Source organism: Gambusia affinis, linkage group LG15 (genome assembly GCF_019740435.1).
Source record: "Gambusia affinis linkage group LG15, SWU_Gaff_1.0, whole genome shotgun sequence".
NCBI lineage: Eukaryota > Metazoa > Chordata > Actinopteri > Cyprinodontiformes > Poeciliidae > Gambusia > Gambusia affinis.
Genome location: NC_057882.1, coordinates 4,010,341 through 4,033,364, shown reverse-complemented (window position 1 = coordinate 4,033,364; position 23,024 = coordinate 4,010,341). Strand labels below are relative to the sequence as shown.

General features: G+C 37.3%; 2 protein-coding genes and 1 long non-coding RNA gene across 5 annotated transcripts in view; all 3 read right to left on the bottom strand.

Moving 5' to 3' along the window:
* The window catches only part of doc2b (double C2-like domains, beta), a 111,982-nt gene extending 104,788 nt beyond the window's left edge, over positions 1-7,194 (bottom strand). The window contains exon 1 of the mRNA XM_044140985.1: positions 6,544-7,194. Within this exon, the coding sequence (XP_043996920.1) occupies positions 6,544-6,877 (334 nt within the window). The 5' untranslated portion in view covers positions 6,878-7,194. The remainder of the gene's footprint in view (positions 1-6,543) is intronic.
* Positions 7,195-15,577: 8,383 nt separating this feature from the next.
* Positions 15,578-16,282, bottom strand: LOC122845033. Its single transcript, XR_006372963.1, has 3 exons — positions 16,256-16,282; positions 16,116-16,178; positions 15,578-15,860 (listed from the first exon to the last, which is right to left on the bottom strand). It is a non-coding gene; the product is annotated as an uncharacterized LOC122845033 (long non-coding RNA).
* A 1,082-nt stretch (positions 16,283-17,364) lies between these two features.
* The window catches only part of tmem248 (transmembrane protein 248), an 18,421-nt gene continuing 12,761 nt past the window's right edge, over positions 17,365-23,024 (bottom strand). For 2 of the 3 annotated variants that reach the window (XM_044140988.1, XM_044140986.1), the window contains exons 6-7: positions 22,621-22,802; positions 17,365-20,995 (exon numbers count right to left, since the gene is read on the bottom strand). In XM_044140988.1, the coding sequence (XP_043996923.1) occupies positions 20,938-20,995; positions 22,621-22,802 (240 nt within the window). In that variant the 3' untranslated portion in view covers positions 17,365-20,937. The remainder of the gene's footprint in view (positions 20,996-22,620; positions 22,803-23,024) is intronic. The other variant, XM_044140989.1, reaches the window with a different exon arrangement.

Genomic DNA, 23,024 nt, shown 5'->3' with positions numbered 1-23,024 from the left:
TTTTTCTGGATAAATTCTAAACCATCAACTTACTAGGCTCTTTTGTCAATTTTCAGTTGAATAAAGTTTTGTATCTGTGCAAAAGTTTTCGTTAGACTTTAGACGTCTAACAGATGTATAAAGTCTAAAACCTTTGCAGAAACCAAAACCATGCAGAATTCATGCTCTTATTTTGAAATCTGTGTTGACTAATTAGACAGCAGTTCCGTTTCCTGTCCTCACAGTCTCCACCGTGATGCAGTGCATCAAATTATGTTTATTCTGTACCCAGAATGCATTGCTGTTCTATGGCCTGGTCAATGTCCATTGGACCAGACTAAGGGACGTCTGGTTCCTACCAGGGGAATTCAAGAAAAGTTGAAGGACTTCAGAAAAGACACCAACTGAACAAATATCTTAGGGGAAAACATAGCAGGAAAATTTGTCAAACTTCAGCAGATTTTTAAAAACGCACAATGGCTCCAGTTAGAGCAATCGGCAAAACTTGCATCAGCTACTCATCATGCTTGACTTGTTGAGGTTGGCAACGAATCTTATGTCTGACTTCAAGTTTTTCTAAATCACGTTTGTTATGAATTTGTAGATTAGATGGGACCAACCAGTGACTGTAGTTGAACATGACCAACACATACGGCCCTATATCACCCTGTGGAGCACAAACGTTTAAGAAAACGGAAAGGATAAACCAATAAAAATAATCGCAAGTAAAACCTTTTTTTCTTAGTCAACTTTATTTATTCGAATCAGCTGGTCATTACAGCAAAAGGCTGTTTTCTTTTGGTCAGGAACTGACCCATAACTTCAAATGTTTCCCCCGTGGAAACAAGCAGATCTCAACCAGACTCCAAAAGCATAGAATCGGTATAACTTCAGACACAATAAGCACCTTAATCAGCTTCAACAACATAATAAAGAGTCTACATTAATAAAGACGTCTGTGATGCCGCCTTTAAAGCAGTCCTGTTTCTGCAGCTTATGTTTCTCCGTCTCCTTTCAGCTCCCATGGCAGCAGCAGCAGTCAGGGATTATTGGGACATTGCATCAGACTCACTCACTTGTTATTCATTTCTTTCACAATGCATCATATTTTCATAATGCTTGCACTCATTGGATACTACTTTTAGTTGCCAACAAGCAAAGGAATGTCTCCTGCTTCGGTTATTTATTTGTTGGCGTCCTTGCTTTCCTGCTTGGGATTTTTAAAATTTTATTTCCTTGTGGGAAGCGGAGCTGACATTGTAATTATCCTGCCACACTGATGACACTTCAGGTGATTGCAAAGTCATTAGGATGATCCTCTGGCAGTTGTTTCTGTCTAATAGTCTTATTAGCAAGAGGATGGATAGGAACTTTGGTTTGATGTTTGCATAAACTGATGTTCAGCTGATTTACCTGAAACTTCGGCTGTAAAATGTTATCTCTGTGATCCACGGCTGTGTTTTTTCAGTTTATTGACAAAAGTTAAAAGCCTTGTGACACGGTGGTGGACATCTATGTGGGCGTCAACTGGGATCTCTGAACTTGTGCAGCCCGTTTCCAGGCAGATGAAATGTTACCAAAACAAATTTGTTTTAACATTTAGGGAATTGGCTCAGCTTGAACGAGAGATCAGGCTGGTTTCTGTTATTTCTCCAGAGATAAATTGTGTTGCTTCAAAAAGCGTTGGAAACACAAAATTGCCGCGGGGAAAAAAAAAAAGTGGCTTCCAGGAAACCGATCGGAGCCGTTGTCAACACAAACATAAACAAACTGATGTAACACCTGAACAGATGCTATTATTTTACAGAAAAACACACTCCCCACGCTTCTTAGCACCCCTGTTAAAGATGTGTCAAAAAATGCTAAATAAATTAATCTGCTACTGCTGTGGTTATTCCTCATACTGCTGACAAAGTTAGAAAAAACAAATCAGCTTACAATTACAATATATTTATTCTGTAGGGAAGAAAGTTCCATGTTCAGGAATAATTCATTGACTTCCTATATAATAAACATAATGGATCCTTTTTTATTTAGACTTTACTCTTAAATTGATCATAGATTGTCTGTGTGCTTTAAATTATTTTAGTTATAGGATTATTTCTCTAAGCCACTGCCCAACATTCATGTAAGGCAGATGAAGTTCCTTCAACCAAATCTGGAAGAGGAAGATTGAGAGAGGTAAAAAACAAACAAACAAAACCTGCTCTTAAATAAACAGAGTTTTTTTCTTCTGCCCAAAAATGTCTATATTATTTCATAAGATTTTCTTTATATTTTTTCAGGGGGGGGTTGTAATCACAAATAGCCACTACTTTTGAGAGTAAATACTGAGGTTTTTTTGGTCCAAAATACACAGCACAGGGATCTGGAGTAGATGAGTTTAGATTGTGTTACCATGGTGATCAAGCTAGGCTCAAACAGATCTCAATTTGCGATAGAGAAAAGAGCAATCAGCTGAATAAATCGGTAATCTTTCTAGCTGAACAACCCTGAGATGAACATTTCTTCAGTTGTTTCGTTCTCATACATATATAGTGAGATCCATATTCCTTCAGTGGACCAAGGTGCACTGATGCTGAGCAACAGCAAAACATGCAGCTCTAAAATGCAGCTTCAAAGCTCTGGCATCGGGATTTTTTCCCCCTCACCAACAAATGACTAAGCTCTTCCTCCGGTGTTCCAGTTTCAGAGATGTTTCAGCTGCTTTAGAGGATCAGGGAAACACTCGTTCATGATGCACATGCAGCTGCTCTCTGCTGCTAAAAACACAGCAACTGTACTGTAAGTGTTGTGTCACCGTGTCCTCATGATAGCGGTTGGTGTTAAATTAACTGAACTTTCAAACCCAGCATTTGTGTTTGTAGTGCAGTCACTCATGTTTGGCAAGTTAAAACATTGTTAGAAAAATTAATAGAGATTGATCAAAATTACTATTACAATTTCTCTTTGCCCTACTCTTCTATTTTTCTCTGTTCTTTTTGACTTGAACAACATTGACTTGTAATTCTGTGCAGTTCTGACTAAAGACTACTTAGTCAGAACTAGGTTCACACAGTAGGCAAAATCATATTTTCTGCCTTTATGCCACAATTTCATGTCTGAACTGCCCAATTCCAATCTTTTCATCAGCCCCCAAAATTGATTTGTGCCACTTCCGTAAGTGGTACCAAACTGAATACATTTCAGAGCGTCTGAAGTCTCAATGGCTGTGTCGAATTTTATCTGACTTTTACATCATTGACGTGAGACGAGTCACAATTCTGTACCAGAAGAAGCCAAACGTGGTAAATACAGAAGTAAAAAACGATTTCATTTTTCTTAGACTTCTCCATCTTGTTATGATCTGGTGACATTACTACAGACTCAACAACTTTCAAATCGATCCATGAACAGAAACAGCTACTCAGAAACAGCTATAATGCAAAGTCAAAATTATTTCACTGAAAATTAAGACTTCATAATAACTGAAGGAGACAATTACTTGATTGTGCTAGAAAACATGTGATACTCCTCCTATATGGTAAGGATCTACATCCTCCTGGGAACACACAAAGAAACGGCTGTTTTAGTAATGCTAGCTGTGCTAACTGCAGTAATTGCAAACATAAAATAAAAAAGAAAATTCAAAATATCAATTCTGTTCTTGCTCTTGAACAGTAACTGTTCTTACAGCTTTTACTATAAATAATTACTAACCACTCAGAGCTTAAAGGTCAAAACTTTTTTTTTTTTCAGTGCTGTTCATATATCTTCATATAGTCGAGCTCGGGGGTCTCCAACTTTTGCCCTTCCACTGTAAGTTTTATAAAACCAAACAAAAGCACTTTTTATTTTTATTTCATGTGCAATAAGAATAGGTCCGTTACGCTCTGTGGACAAAAATTGCAATATTTGTTAGATTTCAGCTGCTGCATTTATTTATTTTTTTTCACACTCAACTGACTTAAGCAATCCAAACACTTTGAGCAACTTGTTCCCCTCCTCGCATTTAGGGGGCGCTGAAGAAAATAACACGAAAAACTCTGAAGAAGACACTAAAAGCAACTTCCTTCAAAATGTAAACTAAAATGAAGTGACATCAAGTTTTAGGGGTTGTAAAATCTATCTATTCTAATCACAGCCATTTCTCCTGCTAGTGCAAGACTCTTGTGTTTGTTACGGTTGCAATACCCAGAATGCACTGCATTGGAGTCTGCTTCTTGCTGTTAGAGCTGTCTTTGGTCCTCTTAGCATTCACATATAATGCACCAGAGTTCACTTCAACCAAACAGAGTGAGGTTTGTGGGCGGACCAGCGTTTGCTTTTTTTTGGTCCACTTTAGAGTTTTCACACCTTCCCAAATAAACTGGACTTTTTGAAAAACTAACCAGAGTTCGCTTAAAGCAGACTACACAGAGCTGGTGTAAATGCATCCTTAAAGAGGAATCTGAATCTGCAAAAAAATTATTCAAAAGATCAGCCACAGCACAGCCAAGCATTAGACGAAATCTAAAATTTGCCATAACATTTTAATTGGTCTGTTTGTACGTAAATGGCTGGAAAACACAAGCGTTCACAAATACAGAAACACTTAGCAGAAAATATTTTCATTCTGAGTCAGAAAACAAGTTTCCAGCCAAAGCCAAAATTCCTCAGAGTCTCTCCACAGAAAAGTGAATTGTCTCACAGGCTGAGGACTGGTCTGACTGATTTTCTCTGTGCTTCTTCAATGAGTAAAACCCTGGCTGCCCAGTGGAGGTCATAAAGCAACATCTGGCAGGAGAATCCATCCTTTCTGCTCCCTCCCATCCCCCATCTCTGCCCTCCAACCCTCCTGTCCAGCTCTGGATTAAGAGCTGGCCTAACCCTCCCCACAGCATGCCACTCTGGGTGGATTAACTCCTGCAGAAGGCACACATTAACCTGCAATCACAAGCCCTTTCTGCAAAAGCATTCCTGCAGCAAACGTTCGGTAAGAGTCGTACACGATGGGAGGCGTTGATCCAGTTCAGCAGCTGAAACAGAAATACCTTCACTGCTTCTGATCCATCAGACAACAGCGTTGGAAAAATAAAGAGATTCAGGTAGAAGGAACAAATGGGATCAGAAAGCAGTTTACTTTCATTTTTATCTCTGACTGTTTGGTATTTTCATGGATATCCAGGTGGACTGCAAATAATGATTATAATATTGATTATTCTGACAATTAATCACATTAAAAAGGTTTGCACATTCTGTACATTTTTCCAGTTAACCACTTAATCTTATTTTATACACTAGAAGTACAAAAAAACAACAACAAACAAATAATATATATTTTTAAACAAGGACATTTTAATTTTATTGCTTAAGATGCAATCACATAGCTTTACTTTAGTCAACGCTTGATCATTTGCAGCAAACGATGCAACTGCAGCTAAAATAGATGTGAAAAGCTCAAATGTGTTTCTGCTTAATTTTACATCAATTCAATGAAGGGCTAATCTGCTGATTATTTTGGGGATTAACTGATTAATAAAGGTGCTTAATGGGAGATTTATTTATATACATTTACAGAATTTGAAGCAGGTGAAGCTAAAACTATGACACCCAGGGAATTCTGGGTAGAACATATTTACAGACAAAGAAGGTTTTTTTAATCTTACACCCAAATGTATATATTTTTTGCACAATTTTGGCTTCATTACTGCTCTGAGTAAGTCGTTCTTTCTGCAATAGGTCTTTTGAGTGCGTCTAATGATTAATTGATTACTAAATTAGTTGGCAATTATTTCAATAACTGATTAATTTCAGTTAATCGTTCCAGAAAAATATCCAGTTAGATAAATTTTTTTAAAAAAAGGTTAGCATCTTAAAGGTGAAGAAAGACAAGCCAGACAGACTGAATTAGCCTTTCTGGGAGCAATATGTGAAACAAATTCAGTCAATTCAGCAATATTTTCTGTATTGGATCAGTATTGATTGAAACTAAACCTCAGACGTCGGTAGTGGGTTTGGAAGGGAGAATAAAACGTGGATCCCTGGTGTTCGACGGTTTAATATTTCCATAAATCTCCAGTAAGATTAAATTCACAAAAAAGCCTTCCATCTTCATGCGTCAGAAACCCAAACAAAAACCAGCCAGCCAGACAGAAGTTGCCTTTCTGGGTACAGTACGTGGATGAGCTCCACTGGGCGGTTAATCTGAGAAGCCATGAATCACTCGGCTTGGTGAGACCAAACCCTCAGCCCACCCCCCTCAGACATGGGTGATTTTTAAAAGACGCACTCTTATCAACACAGACAGCCTCATGCGATGCTTTGTTGCAGTAAAAATCACACGCATTATTCTTTCAGAGGAAGCAGAGCTGAGCAGCAGAAGGAAGAGGGAGAGAGGTTGGATTCGCAGCAGCAACAGTTGGCTGCCTGTCGACTGAGACGAAAAGAGTTATCGGCGGCACAGAGATACTATGTTCATGTTCGAATCAGACGATTGGAGATAAAGAGAGAGACAAAATAAAAGCTTGGAGATAAAATCAGACTGGAGGGATGCCTGGGAACTGGTGGCAGAATAAGAGATGCAGTAAGAAATCAAACACTCACTGGAGTCGTCTGAGTCGTATCCCTCCACGTCCGGCTCCTCGTCCCTCCTGACGGCCTGCAGGGAGGCGGAGGCTCCAGCACACGCCCGCTCAGGGCTGTCCTCATTGGGGCGATCACTTTCTGAGGTGGCGGCAGCAGCCGCAGGCGTGGAGAGGACAGAGCGCAGGGGCCCGGCGTGGCCCGCTGGCTGGGGCGCCGCGGGGGGGAGGCCCCGCGGGTAACGGGGGAAGTAGTCGGAGATCTGCTTGATGGGCTGGATGGGACCGGGGCACACGTCAATGGCCATGTGCTCTTGGATACTGATGGTGGGTTTCTCGCCTTTGCGTTGTGTCATGCATGCGGTCCAGCCTGGAGCTCACTCCCAAAACAACGCAAAAAAAAAAAAAAAAAAAAAACCCTACAAAAGGTTTAAAAAAAAACAAAAAAACAGGGAGCTGCTGGGAGCGCTCCTGCCGCCTGTTGCTTCTCTGAACGGTGGACAGGTCCAGGTGATGTCGCTCTACATGGAGGCTCCCGGAGTGTGTCCCCACACCCAGACCATGCCGTCTGCCAGCCTCTCATACACACACACACACACGCTACTATCTACCCCCTGCTCTCTGCTAGTCCTATACCCCCACACTCTGCCCGTGTCTGCGCCGCATATCTGGGAGAGACGGAGCTGAGAGAGACGGGCGAGCAAGAGCGTAAGGGATTAGAGAGGAGAGAGGGAGGGATCAGCTGATGTCACTGCCTAGCAACCGAGTGGTAAACAGGAACCCTCGGCCGCGGCGCTTAATTATGATATTAACCCCATCCATCTGTCAGTGGGAGGGGACATCCAGAGACATGCCACACTCAAACACAGAGGAATGTGTGTGTGATGTGTGTGAAAATGAGCCATAAATTGATGTTTAGTGACTCAATTTCAGTTTGTTTGCTGCTTTTCAGTCAGTAAACCACAATGAGATATTAGGATCATTGTAGACACATTGATATATAAACATTTATATAAAAAGAAGTATGTTTCTGCCAAAAATTTTGACATTTTGAGATTAATATTCAACATTTTCTAGAAATTTTTTTTGAAAATTTCTGAGTTTAAAAAGTTAAAAATTTGCAAGAAAGTATCTTGGAAATTTGTACTCACTAAACAAACCAGACCTTTTGGAAAACCTGTTCCCTTCATCACCTGAGGAGGTGCTGGACCAAGACACACTGAAGGAAACAACACAAAACTCTCAGATGAGACTATGAGCCCAACTTCCATCTCCACAAAAAGAGGAAGTCTCAAAAAAAGCCTTCCATCTCTTCAAAAATGGAGTGGTGTCCGATTTTAGCGGTCGTAGGATTTCTTTTTTCTGACCAAGAGCCATTTCTCAAGTTAGCGCTAAACACATATACGCAATGAAAGCGTGCCAGAGTTCACTTCAACTGCACAGAGACTGATGTTTGTAGACGGACCAGAATTTGCTTTATTTAGAGCTTAATTATGCATTCAGACAATATCAATGCAAAAGTGTTAGTTTGTTGGATGAAAACAAACAGGGCCAGTATGAACGCACTCTGAAGGACCAACTAAAATCTTCTTCAAATTGAAAACATTAGGTATAAAACTTTATACCTATATAAAAGTATAAAGTATAAAAGTTTTTGTCTCTTATTAGATTTCTTCTTCCCCATTTTAATTGCAATAAGCTTTACTCTAACACAAACTTGTTAGAGTAGGAAAAAACTTAATAAAAAAATAAAAGTGTTTTCCAAAAATAAGAGACCTATTGTTCTTACAGACAATAGATTAAGAACAATCTCCATATTGCTCAAAGCAAAAAATTGGAAAACTGTACTTTGGTTTTAAATCAGAAAAACGTAATAAACCCCATTGATTCCATTAATACAAACATTTGATTACCCAGTTTTATTAGGATACTGCCTGTAAAGTTCATTGCTAAACAGGTAAAAATAAAGTCAGAATAAAATTTGTTTTGCATTTTTACTCTAGTTTTAAAATGTTTTAAATTTGGGGATTTTGTAAACAGCTTGGATATCACAGCATTCTTGAAATAGTGAAACTACAAAAATTTGGAACAAGTGCAAAATTGTAATACTGTCACCAAACTAAGTAAAAAGTATATTAAGATAAAAGTTTATGTCCCATCTGCCATCTACAAACATTTAGGGTTTTTAAAAAGATTTTGTCTAATAAAAGATAAACCATATAAAGTGGTTCCTGTTTTAATTTAAACATACTATAAACAAGTGGCAGAGCTGTCGACACTGGCAAAAATTATGCTTAAAGCCTCAACGTCTCTCACTTCATCCAATACTTTCTGTCACCAAACGTTTAACTCAAAGATTTAATCTTCTTTGCCCTAATAAATACATAAACACATTTGTTCGGTCTTTCATTCAAACACCACAGAGTCATTTTCACTTCCCAGTGCTCCAATTATGTACCCTGATGTTATCACACATTTCATAATTGCTTACCATCTGCTCCAAACGTGGACGTGGCTGTCAGTGTGCATGCGCCCGGCTGCAGCAGACATGCTCACGCTGAAGCTGCACTTGTCCATGCCGCTGTAAAATTACACCTTTCTTCACACCGGACATCGGTGATCACACGTCAACACCTGCGCAGAACACAGTGATTAGCTCTGCTGTACAGCCTGTCTGCATATTTAGGTCACATCTGACAAAAACGACTTTATTCCTAATAATGCCAGCAAGGGTCTGCGGTCATCAGGTGGTTGCTGTTACATAAAGACAAAAAGAAATGGCGTTGCAATTACTCCGTCCAGGTTTAGCAGAAACTCTCCGGTTGTACATTAACAAAAAGACCAAACGCCGCTGGCAGACAACAGGTGAAACAGCGCCATCTTGTGTTTGCTGTTAGCAACAAAAATAGATTTCACCAATTTACTCTCAACTCGGATGATGTACTTTTGATTTTTTAAAAAAGTATAAGGAAGAAATGAAAAAGGCTATTGTAGACAAGATAAAAAAGGAGAAGTAAATTTCTGCCAAAAAACTGAAATGTTCTGGGCAAAACAAGGACATTTCTAAGTTTGAAAGGTCCAAAATTTTGTAGAAAAAAAACTCTAAGTGAGATTACTCAAACCAAGGAAATTTTGTTTGAAAAGTTAAAAAAAATTCCACTTTTCAAATAAGAAATTGTCCATTTTTCTAGAAAATTTCTGAGATTAATCTCAGACTTTTTGAGGTTTTCAGGAAAGTTTTCACAACACTTCACTTCCTCCACATTTTGTTTAGCTACAGCCCTTTTGCAAATTGCATTACATTGATCTCTTTCCTCAAAACTCTATATACAAATAATGGGATAAGTTTAAGAGATTTCAGCAGATCTAGTAAGCTTAAACACCACAGCCTACCGGAGTATTGTTGGTTGTTCCGTCCATCTCACAGCGGCCCGTCCTCTGACGGCTACATTCTGCACGATAAGACAGAATTACAAAGATTGGGGGATCTTGACAACATAGCAATGAGAAGCCACTTGAATGACATTCAATGAATGACATTTAAGATATAATCATATTAGGCACTTTTTCCTAACCAATTATTAACATGTTTATCAAAAAAAAAAATAATTTTTTTTAAATGTAAAATTTTTTTAAAAAATCAACAGATGTGTCAAGCACAGGGGTGGGCAGTCCTGGTCCTGGAGGGCCGGTGTCCTGCAACTCTTAGAGTCTCCCTGGTCCAACACACCTGAATCCAACAGCTGAATCACCTCCTAAATGCAGTCAAGTTCTCCAGAGTCCTGCTAATAACTTCATTATTTGACTCAGGTGTGTTGAAGTAGAGACACATCTAAAAGTTGCAGGAGACCGGCCCTCGAGGCCTGGAGTTGCCCACCCCTGGTCAAGCAGATGGGGCTGATGTTATTAGTGATTTCTTCTTTTTAGCTACAAATGCATCCTTTGCAACAAATAATCAAGCAGCCCCTTCACTGAAGGAAGGATATGGTGTTGCATTTTAGGCAACAAATGTTTATTTTCTTATTTTAAAAATGTACAAAATAATTTATATATTTTTACTTTTTATATATTTACTCTAACAATGCATAAAATCAGCTTAAGTGGTCAAATGGAAAAATCTGCAAATGTTTAAACTTTTTTATACGATTAATCGTCAGAATAATCAATAGATTAATCGATCAATACAGCAGTTAGTTAAAACCTTATTGTAATCTAAGGTGCTGGCAATAAAAGTGGTATCTTTATTCCATCTATAAAATTATCTACCATGGTTACAGTATAAAAGTATGCAAATATGAGTTCACTGCAATACCAACTGATATTGAGATCAAAGATTGATTATTTAACAAAGGTTGATCAGTTTTTACAAACTGAACCAGATAATGAGCATTAAAATAATGACCAGATTGAAATGAATGGTTATTTTATCTGATGCTCCAGTCTGATGTGAAATGTGAGCAGAAGAGATGATTTGCTCACTGAACTGCGCTGCGTGTTGCTGAAAAAGCAAACAGCACGGTGACATTGGTTTTCAGGAGGAAATGATGCGCAATAGCAATTTCATTCTGGATGCTGATAGCTCAGAGTTGAAGTGCATAAGTGAACGAACAACAGCAGACACTGACGTCAGAGAAACAAAAGGCTGCTAGGTCAAATGACTTCTTTTATTTATTAAAAAAATAATTACCTTCTAAATTAAATTACTTCAGGTAAGCATTTACACTCAACACAAGTATGTAGTGCAAACAATGAGAGACAAGCTGGTTCCAGCAGAGAACCTCCTAAAGCTTTCCTGCCAGCCAAAAAAACAACGTTATTTGTTTAGAGGAAATATTATGTTTATCAGTGGATAAGCATGTAATATGTGCTGAATTATGGAAAACTGTTACCACAGAATATGTGAAATTTACTATCTGTCATTTTATTCTTAAAGTAAGCAATGACTGCATTAAAATAAGACAACAAGAAAAGAAAAGTCCACTGGAGGCATGCATCCAGTTGATTCAGACCAGAAACGTTAAAGCACAAGGCAAAGAAATACACAATGACCCGTGGCTGCAGGTCAGAGGAAAGGTCATCACTGCAGATGTCATATTCTCTATATGTGGACGAAAAACAATATAGAGCCACCAGCAGTTTCTGTGTGCAATTATTTTTCTTTAAATGAAGTCGTGAGCCAAAACCTTTAACTCTATGAGATCATGTGTTCTCTATTATTTTGTTAGACAGATTCGGTAAACACACCTTGGCAGTTTTCAAAGCTTCCAGCCATAAAGTTTGTAAAAAATAAAAGGGGGAGGGAAGGAAAACTGAAAAAAAAAGCTTTAAACTAAAATAAAGTTCAAAACTAGTTTTCAGATTTTTGTTTTGTTTTTCAGTTTAAAAATTTGTTTTAAGCCTCAAATAAATTTAAACTTTCAAAATTATTTTGTGTTTCAAATAACATTTCTGTTCAATTCAAATTTAAATTTTTTTGTGCTTTAAATCACATTTTTTCAGTTCCAAAAACCATTTCTTAACAAACTTTATGGCCACATTTTAGCTCCATAGTCTACATGCAAATAAGGTTCAACTGAACTATGTCACCTTTGCTAACTAAGTTAGAACTGAGAACAGTTCCTCCCCTTTCATATATTTTAGTAAGGTCTTATAAAAAAAAATAAATGTAATATCTTATTTAGTTGCTAACTCTAATTGTGCTTTCACTGAGTATAATTCCTGATTAATTGCCTGGATTTTTACACAAACCCTAGCAAAGTTATTGTTTATACTACTGAGTGCTAATAACACAAGGGAGACAATCTCTGTCAGAAAAAGCCTGTCACTTCTGGGAAAAATGTGATTTATGGCCTCTGAACAAGCACTTTGAGAAAAACACTACAGCCCTGGCCACCATCAAGCCTGTCTAAATAAGAGAAGCAATGAGGGTGACCTTTTCAATAATTTGTCTTCACAACAGCATCTGAAATTCAACAAACTCTTAAGTTTGTCTGATTTCCGTTAAGATAAATTAAAACTTAACCCTTTAGCATGAGATTTCTTTTCTTCAAGAATCAAAACACGAATTCAATAAACAGATCAGTAACATTATTAATGTTTTAACATATGAATAGAGGGTATAATTAAAGCTGAATCAATTTTCCAAACATCTAGCTCTAAAAGAACAAACACTGATGGATTTTGCTACCTACATGTATAAATAGAAAATAACCTCCACGCTTAGATTAATTGGAAATCCCCAAACTGACATGATTTAGAAACGAAAAAAACCTTTACCTGAGTCCTGCTTTTTATTGTGTTGTGATTACATCTCCCCTCTATTCTTGTAACATACTGCTGCCCTCTGGTGTTAAAAATAGAAACATGCACCTCACCCATAAAACCAGATTTGTCTAAATATGTTTAGACAATAATTATCCTTTTTAAAAATAATTATCCTGCCTTCGTAAAAATAATTTTCACGAAGGTAGTAAGCTTCAAGTAACCAACTGATAACTTTTTTCTTTAACTAGTGAATGATAAATTATTTTCATTCAATATTTTTGTTCAATTGGCGACATTGAAATAATAATAAAAAAAGATAATTTGTTAGTGATATAAAGTTTTAAAGTTTAGTTTGGAACTTTTATATCCTTGTGTGAGATATTTGACAATGTTTGTCTAAAAAATGTGGTCGACAATTTACATAAAGTCTAATGTATCAACTAAATATGCATTTTGGGCCCATTTCACAGCCAGTCATGGCTTTTAATCTGATTAGGTAAAAATGTTCCACTTTCAGAACATTCAGAATTTAAAAAAAACAAATGTTGAGCTAACATTAGCTAAAAACAAACAAAATATCTGTTTAGACTAGCAAGTGTTAGCTTAGGCTGGTAAAACTGAATAAGGTTAGCCTTCACTTTCTTGTAATTAGCAGAACTCTTCTTAAGCGGAACGTGAAAACTGTACATATTAAAACTTTTACTCACTTTAAAAACAAGGAGCCATTGTTAAGGTTTCTGGTAAAATCCCTGCCTCCCTGGTTGCATTGTGAGCTTCCGGCACACGGAGAAAACCTTAACAGGGGAACAGGATTTTGCACAACATTTCACAAAACATGTCAAATTAAGTCGAGACGGGACGTTTTATAAACGTCTGACTTTTGGCTATACAAGTAAAGTAAAGTAAAATAAAATAAAATACATATTGTATTTCTTGAATCTTAAGTGAAAATGACAACTGACAATCATTTAAATATGCCCTCTCAATTAAATTGATGGAGAATCTATGCTTTCATGTTGGGTAGCCTAAGCTAAATTCTACCTCTATTTTCTGATCATCTAGAAAGTAGAGGCAAATATTGCCTGATTCTTTAGAGCAAGAAATGATCAAAGCGTGAACTTGACAAGACAGATAAAAAAATTAAATGAAAGAAACAATTGCATCACTCCGACATACCTTATTCCAAGATGCCTGATAATGAGCCCTTTATTTGATTCAGGTGAGTTGAAGGCATGTGTCTAAAAGTTGCAGGATAGTAGCTCTCAAACTGGAGTTAGACACCGATGTAGGTTGTTGGTTGTGTAAACTAAAATAATTTTAAAAAATATTATTTTCTGTGCGCTGCACAGTGGCGCAGTTGGTAGAGCTGTTGCCTTGCAGCAAGAAGGTCCTGGGTTCGATTCCCATCCCTGGGTCTTTCTGCATGGAGTTTGCATGTTCTCCCTGTGCATGGTGGGTTCTCTCTGGGTTCTCTGGCTTCCTCCCACAGTCCAAAAACATGACTGTCAGGTTAATTGGTCTCTCTAAATTCTCACTAGGTGTGAATGGTTGTTTGTCCTGTCTGTTTTCTGTGTTGCCCTGTGATGGACTGGCGACCTGTCCAGGGTGACCCCGCCTCTCGCCCGGAACGTTAGCTGGGGATAGACACCAGCAATCCTCCCGACCCCATTAGGGACAAAGGGTGAACAGAAAATGGATGGATTATTTTCTGTTCAGTTTTTGCCCCCATGTACAGACCGATGGAACAGATTGACAGTAAAGATATGAGCTTCATAGCTTTGTGTTTTTTCAAACTTGTTCATACAAGGTAAATTTTTGACAGGTAATTCAAGGACTTGAAGCCAAATATAACAACAAGTGAGGTAACCACTGCTTGCAGACTCTTGCACAAGACAAGAGTGGGAATTATTTGAATCTCCTCCAGAGTGTGAATTTTGAATTTTAATCACTCCATTCCTGCTGACTTTCAATTCACGTGTCTGAGCCACCACAATTTAAAAACAACATTAAAGGGCTGATGATACCCAGTGGGTTTCAGAAACCACTCTTCCTTAGAAGTAAATAGACTATGACTAACGATGACAGCTTTTTAATGTTGATTTTCTCTTAAAGTCCTCCTACTGATGCATGAACATCAGAGTCCTCTGTAAATCATCTGCAGAAATGACTCCCATTTTACCTCGGCAGGAATTATGCTTACATGTTTGTTTTTTTGTGCAAGAAAATGCATGATTGTTGGTCTGTGTGTCGACCAATAGCTGTGTTTCTGTTAGAAACGTGCGCAAAACTTTGTCAATGTTCCACTAACACCATTAAATAAGAAACAAAATTAAAATTGCGCGTGAATATGTTCGTTTACGCGATAGCTAAGTCCTTTAACATGCTGCACCATGATGCTTAAACTACTTCCTGTCGTCTTCTTTGTGGTTTGGGCCGGTGCTAACATCCGGTTTTTGAACATGTGACTCATGTGATGCGAAAAAGTGTTTCCATTGCTGTTTTGCGAAATAACAATTAAAAAAAGTTCACCTTGCCTATGTAGCACTACTTAAAGCAGTTAAAGGACTAGATGGCATATAATACCAGAAGATTAGGTTCATCTACTGGAGCTGTTGTCAGTAATCAATACAAACAATACAAAAGAATAACTTCTTTCAATATTATGTATTTTAAAGAAGGAAAAATAAGTGACCACCACAAGACACAAACATACATGAAAAACCAAAAAATAAAGACAATAAATATATATACACAATACTGCAGTAAATCTTGTATATAAATGTGCACAAAGAGTCCTATCTTTCCCCAGTAGTCAGCACATTGTCTGACTGACACATTTAAAAGTCCATGTTTTAATTGTCCAATTGTTTGAGATGAAAATCTCCAAGCGCAATTTGTTTCCACCAGAGAAGGGATGAATAATGGATTGTGTGTCTTTGCAATGAGATGGAGGGGGAAATGTTGTGGACCATCAGGCTCCTACCAGACCAGTATAGCGTGAGTTTAAGGTTCTCCTGGCTCCAGCCAGTTGTCAGAAGCTCGCCATCCTTTGACCCTACAAAGGGATCACCTGGCCTGTATTAAAATAAACAGGACCAGTAAATTACCAGCCTGCTAGTTAACTAGACTTTTTTCAGATATTATATACAGAAATAAATGCAATTACATCCACAATGTAATTGTTAAGACAAAATAAAGATATCAGCATTTACCTCATTATCTTAAACACATATTGAATTTAAGAAGTTAAAATTGATGATCAAACAATTAGCATTAGCTACCACCACCAACATGCCAACCAAACAAACAACATTTGTGTTCACTACTCACCAGTTCCATATATAGTTCAGTGCATGACAACTTCACGGCTCCAAGCTCACTGGATGTTCAGATCTACATGATTTTTATATTGTGAGTATTAAAAGTGCATAATAAACAAAGAGATAAACCAATTGTTTGGAAGAACAAACCTGTAGCTCTTTTTTCTCCAGCTTTCCCCCTCACACCTGACAGGGAAAGCTGGAGCAGGCCTGATTAACCACTCAAGATGCAGTGATTGGCTGAATGCACTGTGTGACTGACTGTCACTCTAACCAATGGAGCAGCAAAGGCGGGATTAAGGGCAGTCTTTTACCCTGGGTTACACCTAGCGCCAAAACCTTTAATCAGCAAACAATTTTTTTTTCCATAATTGTCTTCAATTTCCATGAAACAATTTTAATTTGAATATGTCAAATTGTGCAGTTGATCATTTTCAGTTTAATCTGAAGTCTAATTTTCAGACTAATCTAGAAAGAACATGGAAATGTCTGCATTTCAAAAGTCCAAAATTTGCTAGGAAAAAATAAAAAATCAGAAATTTTGAGATTCATCTCAGAAATTTTCTAAAAGGAAAAAAAAAGTTGAAAGTGTTTGACTTTTGAAACAGTTTCTCATCTGTTCTTGAATTTCTTTAGATCGGAGAATAATGAGCCTCCCTTTAAGCCTTTGTAGCTACTTCATGTTGTCAGACAGGTACTAGGCAAGTAATGCCTTAATTCTAGATTAAAATGGTTAGTTAGAAAAAGTTAATTCTTGATTTAAGAAAGCACTTAATGTTTTAATATTTGACAGAGTGCCAGGATGGTTTGGTTAGCTTTTCATCATTCAACAAATGTAGATTGTATTTACGGACAATATATTTTAAATATGATTATATGATTTTAAAATTGGTTTGATAAACTGAAACATTTATGACCAAAGAGAAGAAATCTGGAGGGGAATGTTTAATACTTTTTCACAGGCCTCCAGAAAACTCATAATTCTTAATCAAATGAAAATTATGGAAGTTTGGTTCCAAGAACATCGTCAGCTTAGTCTTTTAATATGTTAAAAAAAAACAAACCAAAAAAACCCCAAAAAACTGTTCATTCTTTCCTTTTAATTTCAAAACTCATCCAACTTCCAGCACATAATATTCCCACCACATTTAACTTATCGGTTTTTACTTCATTTATTCCGACAGCTCATTAATTTTCCCACAGAAACCGTGACGGAGGCAAAGTAACTGGATTAAAGGACAGTCAGGGAGACAAAGTTGTTGAACTTTTGAGACAATTTATTTATTTAAATTTTAATTCATTTACAGCAGTTCCACTGAAGAGAAATAGGGGTTTGAATGACGCCTTAGCCACACGGAAACCTATGATCCTATCTAGTGTATGTACAGGGAAGAGGATGCAGCTGGACAGTGCAGAAGGCACAGAATTGGCTTAATACTTGCGTAAAAGCGCTGCTAACGTGTTGGGAGGATAGCGGAGTGTAATGACAGCACTGCATTTAAGGTTATTTTGTAAAGCAACCATCATTTTGAAACGGTACAACGAAAAAGGAGCAAGTAAAACTGCATTGAAAACCCAGAAATCTTTAAGTGTACACTTGATTTGTTTCTTAAGTCGGCGTGATTTACAATATGTGAAGCAAAGAAACGTAGAACTGGACAATGTTAAGGCAATCTGCAGTAAATCAGAGGCAATTCTAGCAAAAAAAAAAAAAGAGAAAATCACTCAAACATGGATAAGAAGCAGGCAAATTCAGGCTACACATGATAATAATAATGACAGTTTGGCATCAATAATCAACCACACACCCAGTTTCCATCCATCACTCCTGTCAAGAATGAGCTACCAGACTTCAAAGCAACAACAGTGGAAGCAAATGAGACGATAAAGTTAACAGATTGTGATACATCTGAATTAGGAAGACTTTGTTCAGAAAACAAAAACCGTTTTCAACCACTCACCAACACACAAACCAAAAAAAAAAAAATATATAGAGCATCTGATACCACAAAATTAAATTTACCACAAAAAGATACATCTTATAACATGTAAATGTCACGTAAATACCACTCAAAAACTGGATTCAAGTAAAGCCTTTCAAACTGAAACGAAATAAAGAGAAAAACAAATTATATCATAGTTTAAACTCACTTGGAATTGTTGCATCTCAGATTTAGATTACGCTGCTTATAAAAAAGTACATTCAACAGGTACATTAAATATGAAACAAAATTATAGTACAGAGGTAAGTCAAAGTTACCGGCAACCATATAACATGTCAAGCAGGCACACAGTAGATCTTATAACTCTGCTTCTCCTCCATAGAGACTGTTGGGAGGTTAGACCGTGATAACACAGTTAAATTAACAGAGTTTGTGTTCTTATTGTACAAAACAAATATTAAAAAACAAATGCGATAAATTTGGAAGGAAACCAATGAAGCTTATGCCCAAAACGTATAAACTGAGCAAGCACAGGAAAAACAAAACAAAAACAAAAACACAAGAACTGCTGAGTCACTGGTTGCCGTGGTAATCTAATCTCTGGAGAATTTACCAAAAAGAAATCTAAGCCCCAAATAAACAGTTACAGCGTCTAACCTATGAGCCATATTGCACATATTCATGAACAGTCACTAGGAGAACCCTCTGGTGGCTACGTGTGAATTTTTACACCTTTTTTGTGTTTAAAGTTGGAGATATGAAAAAAGAAATCAATTATCAATTGGAAAACAAACACCACAGAAATATAGTGGGAGTAAATGAGGCTTAATGCACGTAGGCTCATCACTCTTGGGGTATTTACCAAAAAACAGCGAGTCCTGTAGCAATGATAGACGCATTTTTTGAAAATAAAGAACAATGCCAATGTGTTGCTGTGTAAGTTGTGGATGTGAGCATGAAGTTGGTTTTAATCTGAAATTTTCACAAGATTCCACAATGCATGTGATGTCAAACTCTAGGCACTGAAATGCCAATAGAGTCCAGTATAGTCCAGGGTTGTGGTTTCTCACTACTCTCAAAACCGCAATATAGTCAATAAGAACATTTTGCTAAAAAAAAACAAAAAAAAAACAAACCAGAAATCACAGCTATTTCTAAATAAGTCACAATTTGTTTTGATTTTTTTTTTGTGCATTTCACAAAATAAGAAAACCCAAATTTTCTGACAATAAACACCCAGATCATACTGAATAACAGTATCTGATCTCAAAATGAGGCCAACTCAATGATGGAACATTTTTCCATATGTTTATAATAAAAGTCTCTATGAAGGAGATTTCAGAGAATGTCAGTCTGCAGCCACTTCTTTAATCTACAAATATCCCAAACCCACTCACACTTATTCACACAGCTGTGGGCTTTTGCACATTTTGTCTAACGGATTTGTGTCCAATGATAAATATGTGGTAATATTAATGCAGTAAAGAAGTTGCAATTAAATGGTCAGCAACACTTATGTAGAAATACATCTGTTAAGTGCTGACAAGCTTTTTTAAATAGTCCCCGACATGAATGTACCACCGCCTCTGAATGATGCTGTCAAACAGTTGGTTTAATCTGGATTTACGTTTTGACAGCACTAGCTAGTAAGTTAATATGATCTTTTTTTTTTTTTTTTTTTTTTTACACAGATGCAGACCAGTTTGAATTTGAGACAAATTCAATAAACATTACATGTGATGTCAATGAGAAGAAAACAGAATGTGCCAGAATTATGAACGTGCTCCAAATATGCAATAAAACTGCAGATGTGCAACTGGTGTGAAATTGCACTTTCAGGTGGCTCAAAAATATGACAATCGACGGATGATTTAAATATCGAGTTCCAGTGTGTGACATACTGGGGTAAGAGAAAAATAAAGAAATAAGTAAAAATTATTATTCTTTCGCTGATACGTAGTTTCTGGGAGTTCACTTTGTTGCAATTTCTGAATTTTGCCACTGGGTGTCACTATATACACGACACACTGGAGCTATAAATAGAACATCAAAGACAAAAAGAAAAGCAGGCAGTCTTAGCAACAGCAGGCCTAATAATCAGCAGGAAAGAACCAAAATAAACATTGGTCTGTGAAGGTGTGAAGGTGGGTCAGGTCTCATCTGATTTCAGCTGGTTCACCACGGGTAAGGCAAGATGTTATTGCGTTATGTTTCCAGGTGCAGCAGGGAAGATGTCTGCTAAAACTACACAAAGTGAGGCGAGATGGGAGCCAGATAGGTGAGAAGGGAGAAAAAATAAGGCAAAAACGCTTTCCGGGTGAAATCTGTTTGTCAACCCAAAGTATGCAGAGATGATTGGACTGATCGGATGCATCCATATATTAATGGATGCAATTTTCTTTAAGATTGGAGGTGCAAAATAAATAAGGGAGTTAAATTGTTTTTCTGACTTCTTTCATTCTCCTCGCCGTTTGAGCTGAGAGGACCTCCGACAACTCAACTGCATTTCAAATGACCCATCAAGTTTTTAAGATCAGTTTAAAAGCGGCTCCAAGGAAAATTCACAGTAAAGTTACTGAGTCCGGCCTTCATCTGTGTTTATCTAGCGGTCCTGGGATGGCACATGGGGGACATGGAGGGAAGGGGGGCTAAAAAAAATCCCAAACAAAAATAAACCAGAAAGAGCTTTTGCACAGAATGATCAAGAGATCCAACAAATATTTACACCACAGATACAGGCACTTGTATATCTTTGGTTGGAGAAACCCCAACATTGCGAGAGTAATGCATTCACAGAGCGTTTGTACCCCTTCATGTATTTCCAGGGATCACTAGGCAACTGGGATGTAGATTTTTTTTTTTTATTCCTTCTGTGTCTCTGAGTCCATGTTACAGGTAACCTCTGGCAGAGCTCTCTGCTGTCTTTTTAACCCTCTGACAGCGCCACCTGTCAAAAAAAAAAAAGCAAGAAATAAACGCAAGTCAGTTCAGCTTTCAACAGAACACGAAGCAGAGAAGCAGAAAGGTTTCTTTGATTTTCAGATCGGTCTGATTTGTCCAGTGTTAGAAAAGTATAAAATTAAGAGACAATTATGTGAGAGAAATTAGATTTTCATAAATTTACAGTCGCGGTGAAAAGAGTTTTTCAGTGGGAAAAATTTTTTATTTCCAGTTTCAGTGTTTTTACATTTAGAGTGCCTCCCAAAAATGCAAGAGTTGATTTCAAACAGGTTGGAAAGAATAACAGAAGATATAAAAAAGATCAACACTCAAAATACTGACAAAAACCCCCCTCCAATCTTATGAAATCCTTTCTATTCTCTTTTTAATAGACCAGAGAAATATGCTTTGACCATTACCGCTCTTTTGAACTGAACTGTTGTCTCATGGAAGAAAATGTTAATTAACCAAATGAACTGAAATGAATCTTCTTTTGAAGGTCTTCAGTGTTAAACCTGACTTGATCCCAGGCTTTTAGAGGCTGTGTATTTTATGAGCTGCAGAGTGATCAGGTTTTACCATTGAAGGCGGGAATCACCTCTACAGACTCAGAGGAAATAAAACGGACTATAAAACAATAAATGGCCAAACTCTAAATTCAAGGGTGCACACTGCAATGGCTGTAATGGCTACCATCATTGCTTTCAAGGTAGAAATAAATATTTGACATGCGCTGCAGTTTATAATCCATTTCCAACAATTACGCTGTCAAAGTGTTGAATAGTTAAAAGATGAAAAATTCAACAAATGTTCAATGTGAAGCTGGAATATAAATCTAAAAATTCACCTGATGCTAACATGACCAACTAAAACAAGTAAAACGATCCAGACAAGAGTCTAGAAGAGTCTGTCCACAGTTTGACAACGGCAACGTCACAGAAGACTGAACAAACACGAGGCAGAAAACTAAAGAGCAGAACAAAAAAAAGAAGAAAAAGTGGAAAAAAGGAGAGAGGAAAAAGAAAAAATGAAGAAAAATTGCTAAAAAAAAAAGAAAACAGAAAAAGGAAAAGAATGAGAAACTGAATAAAAGGCAAAAGAAGAAAATGAAAAAGAAATAAAAAGGTGAAAAGAGGAAAAGGAAAAAATGGGAAAAAGAAAAAAGAAGCAAAAACTTAAAAGGATGAATAAATGGAAGGCAAAAAAAGAAAATGAGAAAATGTAAAAAAAAAAAAAAAAAAGAGTGATTATATCTGTAATGAAATATCTTTTATGACTTCCAGCCAGTTTGCCAAAAGTGGCTGGCTGGCAAAAGTGTTGTCAATGAACAACAAAAGTGATAAACATGGTAAAGGTCAAAGGTTAATCTCTCTGTAAGTGTCAGCCTTACAAAGTGTTGAAGAAGAAAAAGACAAAGAGCTTTTCTTTGGGAGCTAATAAGTGAAGTTTCTTCATCACATTCCAACAAAGCTACAGACAACATCCCCACCCAAACTCCTTTAAAAGCAGATGAAAGTGGGTAATAAAAGCAGCTTCACATGAAGGTTTGAAGACATGAGAAGAAAAGCAGCAGTGTGATTGGATTGAGTCTTAGGACCAATCAGAGGTCAGCTGACGCTTGGCTGAAACTACCTGTTGAGGTCATAAAGCACTGCTGGTGTCTGTTGTACCTTCTCAGGACAGAAGTCAGGGTTGGTTTGTCGCACCTTGCCAGGCCGCCCCTTTATGACTGCATAGCAGAACATAGTGATGACCATGACAAACAGGAAGTAGCTAGTGTGCATCAGGTGCAGGTTGATGAGGGAGCGGTCGTCCTGGAGAGAAAAGAGTAACGACCAGGTTAAAGGTCAGAGAGTTTACAAATATTTCCTCATTGGTCAAATTACTAAAACTTCCCTCTGAGGGAGATAGATACAAGGTAGAGCTCTACATATTTTACTAGTTCAACCAACCATCCATCCATCCATCCATCATCTATTCATCCTTCTAAACAATCAACTGCTCACCTTCTAACATGGAGACAAAGAGATGAAGTT